Raw genomic sequence first — 26,047 nt, forward strand, 5'->3', positions numbered from 1 at the left:
AAAGAAGAAAAGAACTCTGGGCACTGGAGTCCCAGGGGCTTTGACTGGCAGTTTCTGTTTACTCTCCCCAGTCAACTACTGATGCCCAAAGTGGCTCATTTACAGAGGAGTGGGAGGAGGTCAAGTTCTCCCCCTCTGCTTTGAATTATGGACTCTCTTCGTCCTAGGCAACAAGGAGGTTAAGGAAAGAAGAGGGGAAAGCTGTTCACACACAAGTCAGTAACAGTTTCAGCTGCTGCTCAGTGGCTTTGGTTCTGCATTTTAAATTATCAGCATACACATATCTTTTGGCTCTTTGTCTTTTTTTAAAAGGTAGATTGAGGAGTATAAATACTACACCAAGGACCTGGCTACAAAAGATAAATATTCATATTACATCTATCTGTAATATCATATATCTCTCTCTACCCATCTACCTTCGCAGTGACACTGTGGCTGATACCGCCTTTCAAATGGCTTTGTTAATATTTGGCAAAGCCTTGTCTCTTCCAGTGAAGACATAAAAACTCAGGTAAGGAGTTAATTTCATTTTTTTTTTTTTCAGGTGGCTACTCAGTTATTTCAACAAATTCACTGACTCAAAACTCTTCTTTGGGACTTCCCTGGTGGCACAGTGGTTAAGATTCCACGCTCCCAATGCAGGGGGCCAGGGTTTGATCCCTGGTCAGGGAACTACATCCCACATGCATGCCGCAACTAAGAGTTCGCATGCCACAACTAAGGAGCCCACCTGCTGCAACTAAGAACCGGCGCAACCAAATAAATTAAAAAACAAACAAACAAACAAAAAAACCAACACTCTTCTTTGCTGATTTTAAATGCTACTTGCTTACACACTAACTCTGTGGATATATCTGGATCTGTAATTATTCTAATGCTACCCATTTATGTGCCAGTATCATATTGCTTTAACTGTTATACTTTTTTGGCCATGCCACGCAGCACGTGGGATCTTCGTTCCCTGACCAGGGATCGAACCCGTGCCCCCTGCCTTGGGAGCGTGGAGTCTTAACCAATGGACTGCCAGGGAAGTCCCTACTATACTTCTATAATATGCTTTAAAATATACTAAGGCTGGACAGCTACACGTAAAAGAATGAAATTAGAACATTCTCTAACACCATAAACAAAAGTAAACTCAAAATGGACGAAAGACCTAAATGTAAGACCAGATAATATAAAACCCCTAGAAGAAAATATAGGCAGAACATGCTTTGGGCTTCCCTGGTGGCACACTGGTTAAGAATCCACCTGCCAATGCAGGGGACACGGGTTTGAGCCCTGGTCCGGGAAGATCCCACATGTTGCAGAGCAACGAAGCCCGTGCGCCACAACTACTGAGCCTGCGCTCTAGAGCCTGCGAGCCACAACTACGGAGCCCATGCGCCACAACTACCGAAGCCTGCGCACCTAAAGCCCATGCTCCGCAACAAGAGAAGCCACTGCAGTAAGAAGCCCGCGCACTGGAATGAAGAGTAGGCCCTGCTGGCTGCAACTAGAGAAAGCCCACGCACAGCAACGGAGACCCAACGCAGCCAAAGATAAATAAATAAATTTATTAAAAAAAAAAAAAAAGATACATGCGCCCCTATGTTCACAGAAGCACTATTTACAAGAGTCAAGACATGGAAACAACCTAAATGTCTATTGAAAGATGAATGGCTACAAAAGATGTGGTACATACATACAATAGAGTATTACTCAGCCATAAGAAAGAACGAAATAATGCCATTTGCAGCCACACGGATGGACCTGGAGATTATCATACCAAGTGAAGTAAGTCAGACAAAGACAAATATTATATGCTTTTACTTATATGTGGTAAAAAAAAATATATACAAATGAACTTATTTACAAAACAGAAACAGACTCACAGACATAGAAAACAAACTTATGGTTACCACAGGGGAAAGGGGGAAGGGAGGAATAAACTGGGAATGTGAGATTAACATACACACACTACTATATATAAAATAAACAAGGATGTACTGTTTAGTACAGGGAACTATATTCAGTATCTTGTAAAAACCAATAATGGGAAAGAATCTGAAAAAGAATATATGTGTGTGTGTGTCTGTGCGTGTATATACATATATATACAAAAGTATAAAACTGACTTTGTTGCACACCTGAAACAATGTAAATCAACTATACTTCAATAAAAATAAATTTAAAAAAATAAAAACAGGTGGTAAGTTAGAGAAATTGATTACTATAAATCCAGAAATATCTTAGGGTGGAAAGTGTAGTTAAAATGTTTTACTAGTCTAAGTGTACAATTTACCCCACAGCAGAAATCATTATGAGAATGTTTCAATAAAAACATTTAAAAAATGAAAATATGTATGTATTTATACATATATTTTTTATTTTATAGCTATTTCATATATATATACTGAGGCTAATACCCCTTTATTAGTCACTTTTTCCAGAATTTTTATGGCTAGTTCTGTGTCTTTCCCACATTATGATCAGCTTGATTACACTGAAACATTCTATTGGTATTTTCATTAGTATCAGCATAAATTTATACATTTATTCATTAAAGAACATTTATATGTATCCAAGAACAGGTTATAGCATTCATTTATTCAAGTCCTTTTACATCGATCAATAGCATTTCAAAGTTTCTTCATAGATAGAGATCTTATACTTTACAAAAATCTTTGTTTCTAGGTATGTTCTCTTCTTTTCTTTTAAACTTTTTCTGTGTAAAAGAGTTTTTTCCACTATAATTTCTAACTGGCTATCATCTGAATATTGATTTTTGTACATAATCTTTCCTATCTTGTATAACTTTCAGTCAACTCCTTGTGTAGAAACAATAATATATCAGTAACAAAAACTGCAATTTGGCCTCCTCCCTTCTAATTTTTACACCACTTATTTCTTAATTTTGTTTTTTGTGTTACAGTATGCCTAGAACAATGATAAATAGTGGTAATAGTGTGGTCATCTTTATTTACTTTGTTCCCGGCTCTAATAAAATGCTCTAGTATTTCACCATTAAACAGGACATTGGCTTTTCATTTGAGACTTTCACACTTCGCCCTTTCCTTTAATAAAGAGCCGTTTTAAAAATTACAAATAATCTAATATGGTCAAAAATAATTCATCAATTGGAATTTACTTATTTAGCCATTCATTTAAGATTTTCCAGTTTGGGTCACCTGGGTTGTTTACAATTTTTCAAAATTACAAATAATGCTGCACAGTGTATCACTGTGCCTAAGAAAGTCGTTTTAAGTTTTTCTGAATTCAGACTTCCTCTGAAAAGACATCTACGCTGAGAACTACCAGAACAAAGAGCGTTTGTGCTTCACTTTGTTGAATACACTTCTCTCTTTACTACACTGGACCGTGCAGTGTTTTTCAGCCTCGGTCCTTAAGCGCATTCCGGCTGGCTCTTGCTGTGAGGAGCCATGTTCCAGCTCTGCCTGGAAATACAGGGGTCGGAGGATGTGGCTGTGGCTCCTGGGCCCGGGGCCTGCACGAGAGGCTGTTCCGCCCCAAAGTGCCTGGTCTATCAGCCCAGAGCAGCTAATCACGGAAGCAGCCCCACAGAGGTGTGTGCCCCTGCTCTGCAGCCTCTGAATTTCCAACATTACGTGAAAAATTAGTGGGGAAATTTCAACTTACTCCCTTGTTAAAAATATGCTGTTACTGAGTTAAACTGTTTAAAATCCACCGATATAATACCAGTTTGCCATTTCACCTCAGAGAATTCTTGTTTCCTTGCTGAAAATTTCCCCATACTCCCTGAAGACAATCAATTCCTTGATGCACTATCAATCAGTCTTATTTGTTTCCTGGTTCAATATGAGCAGGAACAGCCTGCCCAAATTTCTTGAGGAAAAATCATTTGTCATTATCCCATTAATTATTATAAAATGTAGGAAGCTAGCCTGAGAAGTGGGCAAAGCTCATACTCCTTTACCCTCTCTCCTGGCCCCGAATGCCCTGTCCAACCCGAGTACCAAAAAGGTGTAAAGCGGGTCTACACCAGCTTGGGCCAGCTGCTCAGAGGCAGCAGATCCAGAAGAAAAAGGGCACCACATCCTTGACTTCAGATATATGGGGACAATGGTAGAGCCACAGGGCATAAATTAATCCAGAAACAGTATCCTGGAGTCCAGGCAGGAGAGGACGGAGATGAACAGAGGGAGGAACAGGAGGACAGAACCCCTCTTTGGTCAGTAACTACTGTTGTAGAGACGAATGGAATATTTAAGAGTCAGGAGGAAAGAAGGAATCAGATAAGCAACTTGGCAGCTCTGGAGAGAGCTTATGGAGACTGATGCCCAAGAGCCATGAAAGACAGCTCTGTTCTTTTTTTTTTTTTTTAAGTTGAGCTAAAATTAACATAACAAAAAGGTTATCATTTTAACCATTATAAAGTGTACAATTCAGTGGTCTTTAGTATATTCACAATGTTATGCAACTGTCACCACTATCTAATTCCAGAACATTTGTCTCACCTCCAAAAGAAACCCTACACCTACTGACCCCATTCCCTAGATCTGCGGCTCCTAGCAACCACTAATCTACTTTGTCTCTATAGATTTCCCTATTTGGGACATTTCATACAAATATAATCATATAATATGTGGCCTTTTGTGTATGACTTCTTTTATTTAGCATAATGTTTTAACCTATGTCGTAGTATGCATCAGTACTTCATTCCTTTTCATGGCTGAATCATATTCTACTGTCTATTCTTAAATACACAACATGTATTTCTGAAACCCACTAGCACAGCAGAAAGCAAGAGCTACACTCAGTTCTCATTGGTGTGGGTGCTCCCTGAGAACTGATGGAATGAAGCTGACAATACTTTTCACGATTCTGTTCACAGTTTTAACTTTGATGATCCTGGATCAAGCTCTTTGGCTGTAAATTCACAGCAATTCTGTGAGTAACTTGGGACTACCAAAATCTTGCGTTTAAACATCAGGAGCCAACCTAAGCAGCATGTTGCACAAAAAAGCCTTTATTAACAAAGCCAGGGAAATACTGGCCCAGGCTCAGAAAGGAGACTGGCAGGAAGAGGCAGGAAAAGAAACAAATCATGCTGAATGAGGCTGTTCCTGCTTGAGATCCTGTTAAAACTACTAGGTGACTTTGGAGAGTTACATGAAGCTGAAAAGCTGCTTATCCGGAGGATTGATCAATTCAGCAATAATTAAAATCTTTGTGTGGCGGAGTGGGTTTATCCTGTCCACCAGTTCTCACGGGAAAGGCCAATCAGCCCAGCCCCACGTATCCATTAAGCAAACGAAGGGTGTAGCCTGCATCCGCAAGATAAGTGCTATGTGCTTTCCAAAGGCCAACATTTAGGTGTCTAATATGGTTTCTTACTAAGTCAACAGGAAGATGATAAAGGCAGCAAAGGTCTATGAATAGAGCCGCACTGTGATCAAGTATGACACCTGGTGGCTGACGAAGAAGAGAAATAAATACTTCCACTCTTCAAAGATGTCACATCATAAAAGGCAACAGAAAATAACGAGATGCCATTTTTTGACCCTCAAATTAGTAAATTATTTTTTTCTTAGATCGTGATATGTGTCAGGGACGATTCTGGAGAAGAATAAAGGTGATAAACTGGTACCACCTTTCTACAGGGCAAGTAAACTCTGCTATCAGAAACCTAAAACCTAGAATTTCACATTCCCTTTAAGTCAGTAATTCCGCTGCTAAGTTTATCTTAATGAAGTTATCACAGATGTGTGCCAAGATTTAACTCCCAATATGTTCATCATGGAACTGCTTATAATAGCAAGAAATGGGAAACTATGTAAACATTCAGAAATAGAACAGTAGTTCATAAATTAGGATGCATCCATATATTTAAATATCTTTTGCTACATATTAAACAGGAAAAGAGGTACATCATTTATTGTTTGCAAGAAAAGAACACATTTTAAATAAATATTTCGGTTTATAAGGAAAAAAAGAGTCCCCTACAAAAATATACCACGCCATAAGCAAGGCAGTCTCTGAGGGAGTACAATTATGGTGGAACTGTCATTTTCTACCTAGTTCCTTCCGTGTTGAAAGCACATTGAACCAATCCATTTTTTAATTTAGGTGGAAAAATCCCCAGAGCTGGCCGGCCGGAAAACACAGGAGTTGACTACAATGGTATTTCAGGACACCAAAGAGAAGACAAGAACCTTCTGTGCCCCACCATCCAGAGCACGGAAAGCCAGAGCCCTCGAGTCACTGCCGGTGCCCTACTGTCAGGAGCTGCTGACGAGCCCATCACCCACAGAGGCTGTTTCAAACCTTCACACTCTTTTAAAGTTCCCTTCCCCACTCCTGCCCGCTTCACTCTCAGCAGAGGACCCCACGTTCCATGTGTCTCAGGGAGAGAGAGACCAGGCCACCAGGCGAGAGCACTGGCATCTCCAGGTGTCTCCTCCTGCTCTCCCTCGGACACAGCGACACCTCACCGCCACTAGTGAAGTCGCGGAGAGATGTTCTCACCCTGCCTTTACTGCGACTTCACGCCACTGTCCCAGGGTCAGTGAAGGAAAGGACCGCAAAATCCATTTGGATGCAACCGGGAGCTCAATCCCGACATTATCTCAAATGAATCAGAGGAGGGGTGGGAAAGGAGCCAGATGGCAGGTGACTGTGGAGCGAGAGGAGGCGCCACCTCAGCTTCTTTATGAAAAGATGGGGAAAGTACAAATACATACATGCATTTTTCAGTGGGGATAGCAAGCACAGATGACTTTATTTTTCACGACAAAATTAACATACGGTAAACCGTACATATTCAAAATGTACAAGTTTTAACATGTGAATGTTAAAACCCGTGAAACCATCACCACATTCAAGATAATGAACATCTGCATCACCCCCAAAGTTTCCTCCTGCCCCTTTATTTCTCCCTCCCACCACTCCTTACTTCAGGGGGTGCATGAGGACAGAAGCCTGAATTTGTCCAACTTCCTCCTTTCCCTCTGACCTTCACTGAACTGACTGGGTTCAGACCCCCGTCCTCCGCCCCAGAATATGGCAATAGCCCCGATCTCCGTTCCATCCCTCTTGCTCACCGACAACCCCTAATCCTGTCCCTACACACAACTCCCCCTGTTTAGATTAAGGTCAAGTCCAAGATCCTAACATGACCCTCAGGGCCCTTCAGGATCTGGATCGTACCTACCCTTCAAGCCTTATTTCCTGCTCAGCTCCCACAAAACTCAAACACCTGCCAGGTACCAAATACGCTATGCTCCCCAAATCCTTTCCAGTGTCTTCACAAACTGTTTTCTTGGTGTGGAACAAACAACCCTAGACCCTCCCAGCCCTAGGAAACTCCTACCCATCCTTCTAGAATCTAGACCAGTGATTCTCAACCAGGGGCTATTTTGCCCTTCAAGGGACATTTAGAAATGTCTGGAGACATTTTTGTTTGTCACAATGCTGACATCAGTAGAGGAAATGCTACTGACATCTAGTGGGTAGAGACCAGGGCTGCTGCTAAACGTCCTACAATGCACAGGACGGCCCCTACAACAAAGAATTTTACCCAGTCCAAAATGCCAGCAGTGAAGAGGCAGAGAAGCCCTCATCTAGATGCCATTTTCTGTGAATACCTCCCCGGCCTGCCCCCCCACAATGAGTGCCAAGCTCTGTCGTCAGGTCTACCCTAATACCCCAAATATACCTCTATTTTAGCATTTATCTCACTGTGTGATAAGTTCTGATTTATTTTTCACTCTGCCATCTTTTTCATCTGTATATCTCCAGTGTGTAACAAAAGATCTCATTCACTGTTCCGTAATTTTAAATAACTTATATTTAATAATGAATGAAAAAGAGAGAGGAGAGAAAGAGGCACTTATTCTCTTGACTCTACCACAAAAATCCTTTAAAAATTACTGCAAAACATTTTTGCTGCAAAAACATTAGAAAATACAGATAAGGAAGAAGAAAAAAACAAATAGAAAAGCAATCTTTTGAATAGGCAGAGGCACCATCTAAAGATGGAAGAGGTAAACTCCACAAAGCAAATCCAAGAACTCTGAAAGGCGGCGCTAGGAGTTTTGCAGTACGAATCCCGACATGTACTCACTACTTACTTGAGAACAGCAATCTCTTGAACGGTTATGGCCCTTTTATCTTTGGTTCCCATGTAGGAGAATATGTTTGGCTTGACTCTGATAAGACAAAAACAAAATCATCTGAAGTCACGTACCATTAGGAAATCATGCTTCTCATAATTTAAGATTTAAAATAAATACACTTAAAATCATAACGGAATAAGAGAAGAGTAAGGACAAACTTTATTTAAAAATATACCCAGGAAAACATAAATTAGTGTGCAAGCTAAGAAAGTAAATGATGCCTGAACAATTGTAAAGCAATTATACTCCAATAAAGGTGTTTAAAAAAAAAAAAAATGATGCCTGAACAACCCCCTCCTTAGCTGTGACTATTTTTTATTTTTTATTTTTTATTTAATTGTTGGCTGCATTGGGTCTTCGTTGCTGCGTGCAGGCTTTCTCTAGTTGCAGCGAGTGGGGGCTGCTCTTTGTTGCGGCGCACGGGCTTCTCATTGCGGTGGCTTCTCTTGTTGCGGAGCACGGGCTCTAGGCACGCAGGCTCAGTAGTTGCGGCTCACGGGCTCTAGAGCGCAGGCTCAGTAGTTGTGGCGCATGGGCTTAGTTGCTCCACGGCATGTGGGATCTTCCCGGACCAGAGCTCGAACCCACGTCCCCTGCACTGGCAGGCGGATTCTTAACCACTTCACCACCAGGGAAGTCCAGCTGTGTGTGACTCAGAACGTTTGTACTAGCCAGCAACAGAGAAGGAAGTAATGCACTTCCTGTTGATTACATGCAATTCATTAATTACGTAACTGTGAAGGTAAAGAAAAATCCATTCTAGATGTATCACGTACCACTTCAAAAATTTTATACCTTCAATTTCAAAAAAGTTAATAGTAATGTGAATTTTCCATAAATACATGCTATTTCTTGTATAAAAGCCAAATGCTAAAACAAGGATCGGCATAGTTTTAATATGAAGATATAAGTAAGCCAGTTAACCAAGAAGAATTTTATAAAAACTGCTCCACACGAACAGGAGAGAAACGGGAAGAATTTCTTGAACTCTGAGCAATCCCAGCTCCAGATCTCAGAGGAGCTCCCTCCCCAACTGGCTCCTCTCCCGGGTTCAGGTACAGACAAGGAATCAGAGAGAGCTAGCAACTAGAGTAAAGTAAAATGCTACTTCAAATGGTACTGTGTCCTATGGACTAAATTGTGCTCCCTTAAAATTCCTATGTTGAGGCTGTGACAGACAGCCAGTACCTCAGAACGCAAGTGTATTTGGAGACAGAGCCTTTAAAGAGGTGATTATGTTAAAATGAGGCCCTAATCCAATTAGACTCGAGTCCTGATATAAGGAGAGGAAACGCAGACACACAGAGAGACTCCAGGACACAGACACACTCAGAGGGAAGACCATGAGAGAACACAGAGGAGGTGGCCATCTGCAAGCCAAGGAGAGGCCTCAGAAAAAAACAAACCTGCCGACACCCCGAGCTTGGGGCTTCCAGCCTTCGGACTGTGGGAAAATGAATGTCTCTTATTTAAGACACCCAGTCCGTGGTATCTTGTCAAGGCAGCCATAGCAAACTAACACACTGTGTGTTGTCTTTCAGCTGGGTTAAATATACATCAGAAAGCAAATTTCCATGCATACAGATTTGCTATGGTACCTGTACCCATTTCCAAAAATAAAATGGCACCTGGCTCATCCTCAGAGACCCAAACTCTACTATACTTGCATTCCTGTGAGAAAATCTGACTGGTCTCAGGTTTCCAGTCTAGTCTGTCTCCTGGAGTTAAGAGCTTATGGTTTAGTAGCAGACCTCTGCAACCACGTCAAAGTGTAGGCTTTCAGGGAAGAAAGTTAATTTTTATTTTCAGCTGGGTGAACTAGTAACTCTCAACTATATGTAAACCACTTACTTATAGAATTTTCATTTTGAATCACTGGCAATATGCAAGGAGGTTAAAAAAAATTAATTCAACTGTTGTCTAAGAAAACTATAATTGGGAATTCCCTGGCGGTCCAGTGGTTAGGACTCGGCGCTTTCACTGCTGTGGCCCGGGTTCAATCCCTGGTCGGGGAACTAGGATCCTGCAAGTCACGCAGTGCAGCCAAATAAAAAACCCCCCAAAACAAACAAACAAACAAACAAAAAAACCCACTATAATTAGGAGGCACATTTGCTACCTATTTGCCTATTTTCCCACTCCTTTTTCATCAGCATGGAAAGAGGAAAATACACTTCTGTGTTTTGATTTTGTATGGGCAAAAGAACAAAATACTAACCTTAAATATTTAGACAGTAGATTAATAGCATCCATGGTGTCTTTGTTTTCCTTGTACAGTACGAAGTGGCAGTAACTTCCCCTAGATTTTGGCCAAGAATGTTTTCTTGGATCTTAAAAAAAGAAAAAAATTAACTATTATATACACCATAATAAAAGTTAGCTGAGTTCTTATGAAACCCCACAAGATCATTTTTGCTAGAGAACCTTTGAGAGAGAAATCAGATCTAGTCTGACAAGAAATATGGGTTAAGTGGTTATACCTTGTGGTCTACAGTTATTAAACTTTCTGTGATTGGATACTTATCTGTCTGTATTTAAAATCAAAATCGAGAAATGCAGGTGGTGTGATAAATGACTAAACCTAACCAGCAATCTTCACACAGAGAAACACAGAGGGGTCCACCATTCCCCAGTGGCTTCCTTTACAAGCATGTGTCTGAAAGGGGGCCGCCTGGCCCTCCAGAATGTATGCAGGCCAGAGGGAGACAGCAGCCATGGCGGAGCCTACAAGCCTTGCCTCATCTCCCCAGTCAGGTGTTCGCACAACAGGCTGGATGCCTCAGCAGGGTTGGGGATAAAGCTTGTGAGGAGCTGCCTCAGCGACAAGTTTAGATTTTCCAAAGGCCACTTCCATCACAGAAGTTTAGCGAACACTAGATGGTTTACAAAGGTCTACTGGACAGAGAGAGCAGCTGGCATTCAATACCTAATTGTCATTCTTGGGGGAAGAGGAGACTTTAAAAATTAAGTCAGGTTAAAAATATTAACTTCTGAGCCACTGTTACTTCGATTGCTCAACGTTTTAGAAACTGGCAAACATTTCGAGACTTTGGAAAATCTGACTTTTAAAAACTGTTCTTCCAAACGAACATTAAAATTACACTACAATCTAGAAACATATGTTTAAACAACATTAAGATTTCGACTTCAGTTGCCCAAAGAGTGTTCTGAAAAATCAACTTTGGGAAAAATGTGTAAGCCACAACTGCACGTCTCAGATGTTGTACAACAATGTTTGTGAGTCTTGTGTGACACAAAGCTGCAGCTGTTATTTGAACGCATCTAATTCAGTTGATTTCTGTAACTCTATGAAAGAAAAACTGTGAAAAAATATTTCATATAATCCCCAGAAGTCTTCTTCTTTTAAAAATGTTCCTTTGTCTTTGTCCCTTTAGCAGGAACTCATGAATCCTTCATCTTCAAAGACATAAGAAACTTCTGATACTAAAGTTACTTGTACACCTGCCTTTGTCAAGGCAAAAAGCACTGCTTCATAGGTTAGGGATATAAGCTACAATGTAGAGAACAAATTGACCAATAAGCTGTCTTGGAAAACTGCCATAGCATGTATGCTTGAAGTATTACAGAAAAAGCACTGCAAGTATTTCTTGGGCTCTTGATGTGAATTCCTCACAACTCATCCTCAGAAAATTGTGAACAGGGATATTATTTTTGGTTTTCCTTCCAGCTCCCTACATTTAAGCAAAATTGTCTATACTTAGCACCTGTGACAAAAATCATTGGCATTTCATTTTATCTACATGAAACGCCAACCGCTCTTACCTGCTGCAGTTCTGACCTCTGTCCAAATGCACAGCATAAAGAGCACAAGAGAGCAGTATTTAATTTATAATAATATTAAAGTGCTTTAGAAGTGAACATGCAAATGATCGCATGGAAAGTTTCTACTGAGGACTCCTACAGCGCCTGGTGGTTATGTGGTGGGTTAACAGCCATTTAGACGTTAACAATGGAATGTCGCAGAGGCAAACAGTGAACAAGCAGAAAACTCACCGACAGGTCCAGGCCTCCCTGTCTCAATCCCCTCACAGTGGCCTGTCCACTCACCCTCAAAAGCTGCACTGTCTGTGCCCACAGGATGCAGCAAAAGGTGTAAGACTGTATGCAAAATGCCTCCCCATCCAGAGATTTGTTTTCTTAAATATGGGAGGACGTGTACCAAAACGCTATTTGTGATTATCTTTCGGTTGTGAGACTGCAAGTAATGACTGTTTTTCATTGTGCTTTTCTGTGTTTTATGAGTTTCCTGCACTGATTTTTTTATTTGAAAAAAATGCAAAAAATTATTATGGAAATCAGTTCTCAAACTGATAGATTAAAACAGATTTAAGAGACTTACCCACCGAATGCAATGTTCTGACCTTGTTTGTATCATGATTTAAACAAGACATCTGTATGCAAAAGGCATTTCTGAGACAATCAGAGAAAAACTGAACATGCACTGGGTATGAGATATTAAGAAATTATTGTTGATTTTGTGGGGATGTGATAATGATTTAGGGTTTTAGTTCTTATCTGTCAGATACATACTGAAGTATTTACGAGTGAAATGAAGTACTATGTAGAATTTTCTTTAAAAACACTCCAACAAAGGAAAAAAAAGTGGGAGGAACAGATCAAACAAAACAACAGAACGTTAATAATACTGAAGATGGTTGATGGGTACACAGGGGTTCAGCATACTACTTCCTTTATTTGTCTGCATGTTTGAAAATGTCCATAATAAAAAGCTTTAAAAATATTTGTGATAAAAGTTGATGAAGTGTAGCTACATTTTCCTCTAACTACCCTTTCAGTATGTTCAAAATTAACTATAGTGGCAAGAAATAAATGAAACCACAAGACCAAAAACTAAATGCTATTACACCTTAAGAGAAACCATGACAACTGGTATGAGTTTGGCTCACAAGCATGCATCTTTTATTAGCAAATCCAAGCAGTGAGCATGCATTCACAATTATCTCCTCTGCAAGTAACAGACATAAGGATTCTTTTTCCAAGTGCACTCAGTACACAAACTAGTAATAAGCATATGCATTGATTAACTGGGAATGTTTTGAATAATGGACAATCGGTGAGTCTCAACTTATTTTGGGGAATTTGTTTGACTTCATAAAACTCCAAATCCTTGGAATGCTAGGTAGCATAGATGGTAGCTTTATAATTTAAGTGAATTTAAAATAACTTTCAAACATTTTGAGACACTCTGATTTAAAATATGAACGCAAAGAATTCTCAGGCTAGGAAGCAATCTTCTGATGGTCTAATATGGCAGCCCCAGGAGAGGAGAAACAGAAACCAGATAAAAAAAGAAAACGACATTCAGGAAGGTTCATGTATTGAGCACAGAGATCCTCATGAATAAAGAAGGAAAAATGTTTGTAGCTCGAGAAAGATGACAGGATGGGTAGGTAGCATGCAGAACATTCTTTCCTTCTTATTCAAGTCCATTTCCCCTGCGGCACCCCTGCACACCCACCCTGCAGCTTCCTCAGGGGTTCTGCTCCAGCCATCATCAGCCCCCTCCCTCTCCACTGGCTCTTTCCCGTCAGCATATCAGTATGCTCAGGGCTCTTGCATTTTAAAAGTCAAACCTACGTCTCCCTCTCCTTAACCATGTTCCTTTCCTTTCTCCTCCTCTTTACGGTGTATTTATCGTCTTCCATTCTCAACCTACTGTGTAAACTGGTTTCCAATCATTCCACTAAAACTGCTCTGGCAAAGACACTGATGATCTCCATATTGCTAAAAATTGGTGGACATATTTCAGAGTTCCAATCTTGATGGAACTGTCTGTAATATTTTCCACAGCTAACCACTCTATCATTGAAATCCCCTCTTCCTATGGATTGCATAACACCAGGCTCTCACAGAAACTTAACTTTGTATCTGTCTGGCTCTTCTTCCTGAGTCTCTGTGGACTCCTCCATCCAAGTATGCCTCCTGGAAACCATTCATTTCGCACAGTATGGAGAATCTCTACATATTACATGCCACAAAAAATTTTTTTAACTTAAATCTTTAAAAAGGTTTTTGGGGATGTATACTATCTATCTCAAAATATAAGTTAATTTACCTGAGTATATGGTTTATGATAATTATGATATTTTTCAGAAGAATACCATATGTATGCTTTAGTAGGTAAATCAATGTGCCCTGTCTATCAGACTGGATTAACACACAAAATAACATCTGAGTTAAAACAGTTGGTAATTTGCGTTTGGCCACCATGATTTAGAATCTACCACACCTATGTTTTAGGATGCATGGCCCTATCTGAGGTAAAGAATGTTGCAAATCTGCTAGAACTTCCCTGATGGCGCAGTGGTTAAGAATCCGCCTGCCAATACAAGGGACATGGATTCAAGACCTGCTCCAGGAAGATCCCACATGCCGCGGAGCACCTAAGCCCGTGCGCCACAACTACTGATCCAGCGCTCTAGAGCCGGCGAGCCACAACTACTGAGCCCGCATGCCACAACTACTGAAGCCCGCATGCCACAACTACTGAAGCCCGCACGCCTAGAGCCTGTGCTCTGCAACGAGAGAAGCCACCGCAGTGAGAAGCCCACGAACCGCAATGAAGAGTAGCCCCCCACTTGCCGCAACTAGAGAAAGCCTGCGCACAGCAACTAAGACCCAATGCAGGGACTTCCCTAGTGGCGCAGTGGTGAAGAATCCGCCTGCCAATGCAGGGTACACGGATTCAAGCCCTGCTCTGGGAAGATCCCACATGCCATGGAGCAACTAAGCCCGTGCGCCACAGCTACTAAGCCTGCGCTCTAGAGCCCGTGAGCCACAACTACTGAGCCCGCATGCCACAACTACTGAAGCCCACACGCCTAGAGCCCGTGCTCCGCAACAAAGAGAAGCCACCGCAATGAGAAGCTCGCGCACCGCAACAAAGAGTAGCCCCTGCTCGCCTCAACTAGAGAAAGCCCACGCACAGCAACAAAGACCCAACGCAGCCAAAAACAAAATAAATTAATTAATTTAAAAAAAGACCCAAATGTAGCCAAAAATAAATAAAATTTAAAACTTAAAAAAAAAAAAAAGATTAAAAAACAATGTTGGAAATCTGGTAGATAATGCATGACCCACCAGTAACAATTTATGTCAGGGTTTGGTAGTGAGGGAGCTCTAAAAACATTCTATCTTAGCTTTGCAATGAAGCTTTAAAAGCTAATCCACTCAAATGCTTCGCGAGGTGGCCCAGGAGGATGAGCTGTCACTGGTACTGCATTCTGTTTGCAGAGGCACCAACAGCCCTCTTCAGGCACCAGCTCTCCCTACTTTCTGAATGCTGCTTACTTTAGGCCACTCCCCGTGTGCAGGGGTGCGGGGGGGCCAGATCTGCAGAAGACGCGCATAGGCTCTCAGGTGCCCATCTGGGTCCATGAGGAGGCGGGCGGGAACACACAGATGGCAGAGCTCTAGTCTATCTCTGACTAAACGCCACAGCCCCTCGAACCCTGGAGGTCGAGATCTCCGTCCAAGCACTGATTCAAGTGGACCTGCCTTCATGCTTCTTTTTACAGTGAGAAATTCATACTTTACTGAAGATGTGAGAAGGGAAATGGGTTGGGGGGGCGGTGTTCATGTCACACAGAGCTCAGCACCTCCCTTGGAAAACAAGGAAATTTTTTATTTGGAAAAAAAAGAAAGGTGGGTGTGGAATAAGCACAGAAAATGCAGATAAAGACAGAACACGAGAGATATGGAACCACTCATGTGAGGGGGCAACTGTACTGGCCACCTTGGCCTGCAAATGCCAACATCACAAAAATGCTTAGGTCATCCTCTAAGATAAAACAATCATTTCCAAGAAGTAACCAGTCAAAAAAATAGAAAAAAAAAAATTGCCTTTTCCAATCTGCTTCCTCGTGACCAGTCGTCAGAATGAGACCCTGCCTCTTCCTCTTGCCTTTGCAAGAAGGTAGCTGACCAACGAGGACTACCTCTCTATAAGGAACACCTCCCTAGCAGCCCTTCTCAACCTGGGCTCCTCGAGAGAATGAAGACTGAATGCACCAAGGCATCTGCTTTATGTAGGAAGTCACCTTCTCTCCTCCACAGCTAGATGAGTTGCCAGCTACATGCCAATTGTGGGAGAACAGAAAAATACAGCCATTCACATCATTTCCTACTGGGCTTAATTTGCCTGGACAACCCCGGCTGCAGAAAAGCTGTCAAGGTTACATTTTATTCTATGACTCAGACATCAAAGAAACATCTAGTACCCAAGCCATTAGACTGTGGATTGAGAAATGATTAACAATTTGTGCCCTCCATCATTATAGGTCACGATAAAAATAAAAATAATTAGCAAAATTTCTATCTTATCAAATAAGGTACAACAAAATAAGTACTGAATTCCAACTCAGACCTATGCTGGGGCCTAGGACTGTGTTGTCTAATATAGCAGATACAACCCATATGTGGGTACTAATCCCTTGAAATGTGATTGGTCCAAATTGACATTGTCATAAATATAAATATACACTGAATTTGAATGGTTTAGCATCAATAACATAGAATATTTAATATACAATTTTTCATGAATTATATGCTGGAATTATAACTTTTTGTGTATATTTGTTTAAATAAATTAACAAAGTTAATTAAAAAACAAAAAAAACAACCAAAAAAAAACCTTGTGCCCTCAAGCAGTCCCAGAACACTTCATCTCACTGCCCTTTCTGGTATCTGCTGAGAAGTGACGTCCAGCCTCCATCCTCTCCTCCCCACGGCTCAAGGTTTCTCACTTCTATGTCACTAACCAGACTTACTGATCTGATGACATGACTATCTCAGGCACAGCTAAACCTTATTTCTGCTCCCATTTTTCTCACACCCTCTCCTTTCACTAGAACCATAGTTAGAGACAATTAAGGCTTCATCCACTCACAGCATTAACCTAAGAGAATACTGACAAAGCACTGATGCCTTGAACGCTCTTTTGTTATATAACAATCATCGAGTTTTACTCCAACAAATATACCTAGAAATAACTCTTCACTAACAGGTGTCATCAATGGTAGGGGAGAAGGTGAGGAAACAATTTTTCCTTCTGTAATTCTCATTAAAATTTTATCTGCTGATTTCACAGGTAAAAGAAGAAAAATTACCCAATTTTTCTTAAGGTTATGTGCAAATAGAAATCTTCATGGCTGGAGAAAACAACATAAATATCAACAGGATGCACTGACAACACACCCATTTCAAATGAATGCTACTCAGGGAAAGATGGGCTTGGGCGAGGAGTGGTTTTCTATATATTCCACGTTTTTATGTGTAGTGAAGAAGGTACTCACGGTTGGAAAGCAGCAGCACTTTCAACAGAGGGACTTTGCAGAATATGCCACTGGGATAGGTGACAGCAGTTTCTGTTCATCTGACAGCTTTCTTACCTCCATTAAGAGCACAGAATGAGCCATATCCTTCCGTTTTCTTCTTGAATTGCCACTCAGCCTGCTCTGCTCTTCAGGGAACATGTCAAATTCCTAAGACTCTCTCTCAGGCACCACTATCATTTCAGCAAATCCATACTCACATATAAGACCTACTGTCCCCTTACCAGACACAGTCTGCAGGATTGCTCTGGCATCTGAAATGCATCTGAAATTCACCTTCTTTGAAGGAATGACATGATCAATATCCTTCTCTGAACAACCGCAAAATGACCCTTGAACATGAACAGGCAGAGAGGAGGAGGAGACGGAAGAAATGCCGAGTCACTAGCATACTTACTTGCCAAAGCCTTCTTTCCAGCTGCATGATAGGCTACAATATATTTCTTCCCCTCTCTATCTTCTGTTTTTGTTTCTAATCCTGGAAACAGAGATTTAATCGCTTGATGGATGACGGTTCTTTTCTCTTTGGTGTCCTCAATAACCTATTAAAAACACAGATAATGATACTACTAATTTGACAAACATTAAATAAGGAAATAATACTAAGGAATTAGTAAAAACACTACTCATCTTAATAATGATGTGACGTAACCAAAGTACAGGGGTATGATTTCAGAAGTCTTTTTATATAATTTTTTTTTTATTGAAGTATAGTTGATTTACAATGTTTCAGGTGTACAGCAAAGTGATTCAGTTATACATATATATATTCTTTTTCAGATTCTTTTCCATTATGGTTTATTACAAGATATTGAATATAATTCCCTGTGCTATACAGTAGGTCCTTGTTGTTTATCTATTTTATATACAGTAGTGTGTATCTTTTAATCCCAAATTCCTAATTTACCCTCCCTCCCCCCTTTCCCCTTTGGTAACCATAAGTTTGTTCTCTATGTCTGTGAGTCTGCTTCTATTTTGTAAATAAGTTCATTTGTATCATATTTTAGACTCCACATATAAATGATATCACATTGTATGTCTTTCACTGTCTTACTTCATTTAGTATGATCATCTCTAGGTCCATCCATGTTGCTGCAAATGGCATTATTTCATTCTTTTTTATGCTGAGTAATATTTCATCGTACACATGTACCACATCTTCTTTACCCATTCATCTTTCAATGGACATTTAGGTTGCTTTCCTATCAGAAATCTTTTAGAGCTTCACAATATTGCAAATCCTAAGGGCCCATTTGGGACTTCCCTGGTAGTGCAGTGGTTAAGAATCCACGTGCCAATGCAGGGGACACGGATTCGATCCCTGGTCCAGGAAGATCCCACATGCCATGGAGCAACTAAGCCCGTGCGCCACAACCACTGAGGCTGCACCCTAGAGCCAGCGAGCCACAACTACTGAAGCCCGCATACCTAGATCCCATGCTCCAAGATGAGAGCCACTGCAACGAGAAGCCCATGAACCACAACATAGAGTAGCCCCTGCTCGCCGCAAGGAGAGAAAGCGTGCGCGCAGCAGTGAAGACCCAATGCAGCCAAAAAAAAAAAAAGAGCCCGTTTATTGAGCTTGTACAGCTGCCAGGCACTGTACCAATCACCTCACAATCACTGTCTTACTTAATCCCAATCAGCTCCCTATCATGCCACCAGTATATCTACTTAAGAGATGAGGAAAGTGAGCCTGAGAGAAGTTAAGGAATGTGTCTAAGATTATATAGCTGTAGGGTGGCAGAGCCAGATTTGAAATTCAGGCTGTCTGACTCCAGAGCCACCCATCACAGACGCTCCCCCTCAGGGACTTGGCTGAACAATGAATACCTCAGGGCTCACAGATGGAAAAGCAGGTAAGCTGGGTCTTTGGGGATGTCAGAAACTCAATTCCCCGGATAGTCAAGTCTACTACTGCCTCCAATGAATCCTGTTCTATACTGAGTAACTTTATGATGACATTCTAGTACATCTGTTCCCAAAAAAGAAAAGTCTACACCAAGAAAATGTAAACTTATTAGTTACACAACTGTTTTTCAATTTCTGAGCATGTCTTACACTGAGAAATACATTTCATACTTGGAATCAATAGCCGGCAATATGTATGTGTTTGCTCCTTATTAAAAATCTAACAAAAATTTACAGAACAGTATTTATCCTTACGATGTGCAATACACTGTTACTTTCTATTTTATTTTATTACATTTTAAAAATGTTGGTGAACAAGAGCTGGTTCTTTAAAAGGGTAAACAAAAATCGACAAACCTCTGGCCACACTCACCAAATAAACAAAATAAAAAATGAAAGAGGAGAAATAACAACCAAAACCATAGAAATACAGAAAACCTTAAAAGAATACTATGAACAATTATATGCCAACAAATTCACCAACCTAGAAGAAATGGACAAGTTTCTAGAAACATACAGCCCACCAAAACTGAATCAAGAAGAAATAGATAAGTTGAACAGACCAATCACTAGAAGTGAAATAGAATCTGTAATAAAAAAACTCCCTGCAAACAAAGGTCCAGGACCAGATGGCTTCACCGGGGAATTCTACCAAACATACAAAGAACAACTCATACCGATCCTTCTCAAACTCTTCCAAAAGACTGAGGAGGAGGGAACACTCCCAAAGTCATTCTATGAAGCCACCATCACCCCATACCAAAATCAGACATAGTCACTATCAGAAAAAATATCTGTGATGCAAAAATTCTTAACAAAATATTAGCAAACTGAATCCAACAACAAATAAAAAAGATTATATACCATGATCAAGTTGGATTCATCCCAGGGTCACAAGGATGGTTCAACCTATGCAAATAAATCAATGTGAGGGACTTTCCATTGCAGGGGACACAGGTCGATCCCTAACTGGGGAACTAAGATTCCACATGCCACATGGTGCAACCAAAAATAAAATTCAATGTGACATCAACAAATGAAAAGACAAAAACCACATGATCATCTCAATAGATGCAGAAAAAGCATTTGATAAAATTCAACATCCATTCATGATGAAAACTCTTATCAAAGTGGGTATAGAGGGAACAAAGCTCAACATAATAAAAGCTATTTATGACAAACCCACAGCCAACCTAAAACTCAAAAGTGAAAAGCTGAAAGCCTACCCACTAAAATCTGGAACAAGGATGCCCACTCTCACCACTTCTATCCAACATAGTAATGGAAATCCTAGTCACAGCAATCAGACAAGAAAAAGAAATAAAAGGTATCCAAATTGGAAGGGAAGGGGTAAAACTGTCATTATATGCAGATGACATGATTTTATACACAGACAACCCTAAAGACTCCATACAAAAACTACTAGAACTGATAAATGAATTCAGCAAGGTAGCAGGATACAAGATTAACATACAGAAATCAGTTGCATTTCTTTACACTAACAATAAAATATCAGAAAGGGAAAGCAAAAAGACTATCCTTTTAAAAATCGCATTAAAAAAAAAAACAAAAAACTGGGAATTCCCTGGCGGTCCAGTAGTTAGGACTCAGCACTTTCACTGCCATGGTCCCAGGTTCAATTCCCGGTCAGGGAACTTAGATCCTACAAGCTGCACAGTGCAGTGAAAAAAAAAAAACACTGAGGAATAAACCTGACCAACAAGGTAAAAGCCTTACATGCTGAGAACTATAAAACGCTGATAAAGGAAACTGAAGATGATTCAAAGAAATGGAAAGATATCCCATGTTCTTAGATTGGAAGAATTAATATTGTTAAAAATGGCCATACTACCCAAAGCAATCTATAGATTTAATGTGATCCCTATCAAATTACCCATGACATTTTTCACAGCACTAGAATAAATAATCCTAAAATTTATATGGAACTATATAAGACGCAAAATTTCCAAAGGAATTCCAAGGAGAAAGAACAAAGCTGGAGGCATAACCCCCCCAGACTTCAAACAATATTACAAAGCTACAGTAAAACAGTGTGGTATTGGCACAAAAACAGACGCATGGATGAATGGAACAAAATAAGAGTCCAGAAATAAACCCACACACCTATGGCTGATTAATCTTTGACAAAAGAGGCAAGAATATACAATGGGAAAAAGTCTCTTCAGCAAGTGGTGCTGGTAAAGCTGGAGAGCCGCATGTAAATCAACAAAGTCAGAACACTCCCTCACACCATACACAAAAATAAACTCAAAATGGCTTAAAGACTTAAATATAAGACTTGACACCATAAAGCTAGAAGAGAACATAGGCAAAACATTCTCTGACATAAATCGTAGCAATGTTTTCTTAGGTCAGTCTCCCAAGCCAATACATATAAAAGCAAAAATAAACAAATAGGATCTGATCAAACTTGTAAGCTTTTGCACAGCAAAGAAAACAAAAATGAAAAAACCACCTACCAACTGGGAGAAAATATATGCAAATGATGTGACTAACAACGGATTAATTTCAAAAATACACAAACAGCTCATATAGCTCAATATCAAAAAAAAAAAAAAAAACCCAAACAACCTAGTCAAAAAATGGGCAGAAGACCTAAACAGACATTTCTCCAAAGAAGGTAATACAGATGGCCAATAGGCATATGAAAAGATGCTCAACAATGTTAATTACTAGAGAAATGCAAACCAAAACCACAATGAGGTACCATCTCACACCAGTCAGAATGTCCATCATTAAAAAGTCTACAGATAAATGCTGGAGAGGGTGTGGAGGAAAGGGAACACTTCGACACTGTTGGTGGGAATATAAATTGGTGAAGCCACTATGGAAAACAGTCTGAAGGTTCCTCAAAAAACTAAAAATAGAATTGCCATATGATCCAGCAATCCCACTCCTGGGCATATATTCAGACAAAACTATAATTTGAAAAGATACACGCACCTTAATGTTCACAACAGCACTATTCGCAATAGCAAAGACATGGAAACAACCATAATGTCCACTGACAGATGAATGGATAAAGACGATGTGGTACATATAATATATACAAGGTAATATTACTGAGCCATAAAAAAGAAGGAAATAATGCCATTTGCAGTAACATGGATGGACCTAGGGATAATCATACTAAGTGAAGTAAGTCAGACAGAGAAAGACAAATACCATATGATATCACTTATATGTGCAGTCTAAAATATGATACAAATGAAGAACTTATTTACAAAACAGAAACAGACTCACAGACATAGAGAACAAACTTACGGTGACCAAAGAAGAAAGGGGATGGGGGAGGAATAAATTAGGAGTTTGGGATTAACAGATACAAACTACCATATATAAAGTACATAAACAACAAGGTCCTACTATATAGCACAGGGAACTATCAATATATTCAATATCTTGTAATAAACCCTAATGGAAAAGATTATGAAAAAAGAAAAAAAAATATATATATATAAACTGAATCACTTCGCTGTACACCAGAAACTAACACAACACTGTAAATCAACTATACTTCAGTTAAAAGAAAATGTTGGTTAAGATACACTGAACTGATTTCATGACCCACTGATGGACTGCAACCTGCAAGCTAAGAAGATGTAATATAACTACTACCAGCTAAACCTAACACTATTCTAGCAAAATAAAAAATGTAAAAGAAAAGTACACTATAATTATAGATAAGTGACATTTTCATATCAAAAAGTGAGCCAGGGAATTCCCTGGCGGTCCAGTGGTTAGGATACTGTGCTCCCACTGCTGGGGGCCTGGGTTCAATCCCTGGTGGGGGAACTAAGATCCCGCAAGCGGCACAGCGCAGCACGTGCCCCCCCCCCCAAAAAAAGTGAGTCTAGATCTAGAATTCACTGAAAGCAATGAGCTGGAATCATAGTTAGTGTGTATGAGTGAATACATATTCAGACCTCAAAAATTCAGAAAGTCCATCCTCCTGTTTTTTAGATGAGGACACTTGCCCATGGTTAATACTCTTTAAGGTAAAAGCTTTCAATAGATGGCATAACTATAATTTTTAAGGTGACAGTAAATCTTGTCATCTCTGTAGGAAAAGCGTATTATGCAACTAAGATATGTAACTGCATCGCACAAGCAAGGGAAGCCTGGATCATCCTCCTAGACTGCTCTCAAAACCAAGTCTTAGGAATTTTCTCCTTGGCATTGCTGGACATTTTGTCTATGAGTAAATTCAGTAACTAAAGATCCCTAAAATTTTAACAGTACATATTTTTGAGAAATTTTGGTGGGGAGAAGAGGAGATGAGGGTTGGAGGCAAATAATAAATTCTGAAAAGTTACAGTAAACTCTTTTTACCTGAGAGCAATGGAAGGAGAAATTTCAAACAACCCCAAATCCAGCAAGTCGTCAAAATATAGTACAAAATGAATTTAATAAACTTTAAATTCTAATAATCTTGTGCTTCAAGATTCTTAAAATCTTGTAACACATTTGCTTTGCTATAGAGATCACCTAGAGCTGCTCTGTCCCATGTGGTAATCACTAGCCTCACGTAGCAACTGAGCACTTGAAATGTGGCTAGTCTGAATAGAGGTGTGCTACCAGTATAAAATAACACTGGATTCTGAAGACTTAGTAGGAAAAAAAGAAAGTAAAACATGTCACTAGTAATTTTTTAAATATTGATTACATATTGAAATATTTTGGGTAAATAAAATACACTGTCAAAATTATTTGCCTGTTTGTTTTTACTTTTACATTTTTTTGAAGATTTAAAATTAAAAACATGGCTCGCATCACAGTTCCACTGGACAGGGCACTTCCCTGGCCACCCAGTGGTTGAGACTCTGCGCTTCCAACGCAGGGGGCGCAGCTTCGATCCCTGGTCAGGGAACTAAGATCCCACATGCCATGCGGCACAGCCAAAAAAACAAAACAAAACAAACAAAAACAAACAACCAAACAAAAACAAAAAAAATCCACCACAATTCCACTGGACAGCACTCATCGAGAACAAAATTTTCATAACGAAAAGCTTTTTAAAAGGCATTTACTGTTCTATTTAGTAGCTGAGCTCTCTTTTTCTTGAATAGCAGAAGTAGACTCAAGATGAGCAAAGCAACACTCCCTTACCTCCTTCCCCCAATTCCTCCCCCTCCCAGAGTCCAATCTGAGACCAGGAGGCCTTTGGAGCCAGGGCCTCCCTATCAGGACCACTGTCAGGCTGAGATAGTCCTTTGCAGCAGACACTGTGTGATATAACAGTCACTTTGCAGTTCTAAACAACAGATTTCTTTGTTGATTTGTGGTCACATAAAAAATTTTTTAAGCAGAAACATAACCTTTTTTTTTTTTTTTTGGCCCATAGCTTATCTGGATACTGGTTATCTGCCACTGATAAAAACATTTTTAGTGCAATGCACTTTTAGATCAAATAGGGCAAAGCCATTCTTTTGTTAACTACTTTAATTTTTCCAAAAGACATTTATTAACATCCATCCAACAAGAAGCAATTAAAACCCTGGGGACTTCCCTGGTGGTCCAGTGGGTAAGATTCAGCGCTCCCAACGTAGGGGGTCAGAGTTCGACCCCTGGCCGGAGAAGTAGATCCCGCATGCATGCCACAACTAAGAAGTCCACATGTGGCAACTACAGACCCCGCATGCCGCAACTAGTAAGTCCACACGCGGCAACTACAGATCCCGCATGCCGTGACTAAGAACCGGTGCAGCCAAAATAAATAAAAAAATAAAATAAAACCCTAAAAAACCATTTCATATGTTTTTGTGCTACTTACCTCAATGGCAACACTGGTTTCCTTATTTTTAAAAAGCTGGAGCTCTTCTAAACGCTGCTTTTCTTCAGCTGTTAAAACCGTAAATACATCTTCTGAAGGATCCTTTAAAATAATCATGAGAACTCCCAGTGAGTCACACACAGAATTCAAGGCTGTCAAAGCTCTATATTTCTATGATCTCCAGGAAAGGCTATTTTTATACAGAAGGGGACTTCTGCTAGAGAGCTGCTCTTACCTCTTCATCTACTGGGACAGACAAGTCACTCAAATGGCTGATGCGTCCATCTTTTCCTATTTCGTGAACAACGAAGTCAGAATATCTGAGGAAAAGAAAACGCAAACTCTCAGAGCATCAACATTTTGCTGCTGCCTATTAATTTTAGGAGAAAGTTTCTCAACAGTAAGCCTTATCATTGTGCAAAACAGGGATTAAAAATAAAAACCTTCAGTGCAAAGTCACGGAGTTATTTTTTTCTGGTTTCACAATGAATTCTAAGCCACACCTTGGCTTGGTACCAGAATGTACAGAAAAGACCCTCTGAACTTCTAGAATATTCTTCCAGAAAAATGCCTAAATCAAAGCTTATTAATGTTGCCCTATGATTATACAGTCCATTCTAAAGTAAATCACAAAACACAGTAAATTTAATCAAATCAGAAGCCTGTGTATCTACCGTGAACCACCCGGAAGCTTACCTTTATGCTAAATACTTTACAGACATTATTTAAAATACTCTCAACAACCCTCAGGTAGAATTATGATCCAATTTTGGACAAGGATACTGAAGCTCAGAGGAGTTAAGTAACTATGAAGTGGCTGAACTGGATTC

At 40.0% G+C, this 26,047-nt stretch overlaps 1 protein-coding gene across 4 annotated transcripts in view; it reads right to left on the reverse strand.

Annotated features, from left to right (window-relative positions):
• The window catches only part of PUS7 (pseudouridine synthase 7), a 55,433-nt gene that overhangs the window by 19,457 nt on the left and 9,929 nt on the right, over positions 1–26,047 (reverse strand). For all 4 annotated transcript variants that reach the window (XM_059934144.1, XM_059934143.1, XM_059934145.1 and 1 more), the window contains exons 3-7: positions 25,453–25,537; positions 25,218–25,319; positions 17,910–18,054; positions 10,357–10,468; positions 8,094–8,171 (exon numbers count right to left, since the gene is read on the reverse strand). In XM_059934144.1, the coding sequence (XP_059790127.1) occupies positions 8,094–8,171; positions 10,357–10,468; positions 17,910–18,054; positions 25,218–25,319; positions 25,453–25,537 (522 nt within the window). The remainder of the gene's footprint in view (positions 1–8,093; positions 8,172–10,356; positions 10,469–17,909; positions 18,055–25,217; positions 25,320–25,452; positions 25,538–26,047) is intronic.

The sequence above is a fragment of the Balaenoptera ricei genome, chromosome 9 (assembly GCF_028023285.1).
Source record: "Balaenoptera ricei isolate mBalRic1 chromosome 9, mBalRic1.hap2, whole genome shotgun sequence".
In the NCBI taxonomy this organism is placed as follows: Eukaryota; Metazoa; Chordata; class Mammalia; order Artiodactyla; family Balaenopteridae; genus Balaenoptera; species Balaenoptera ricei.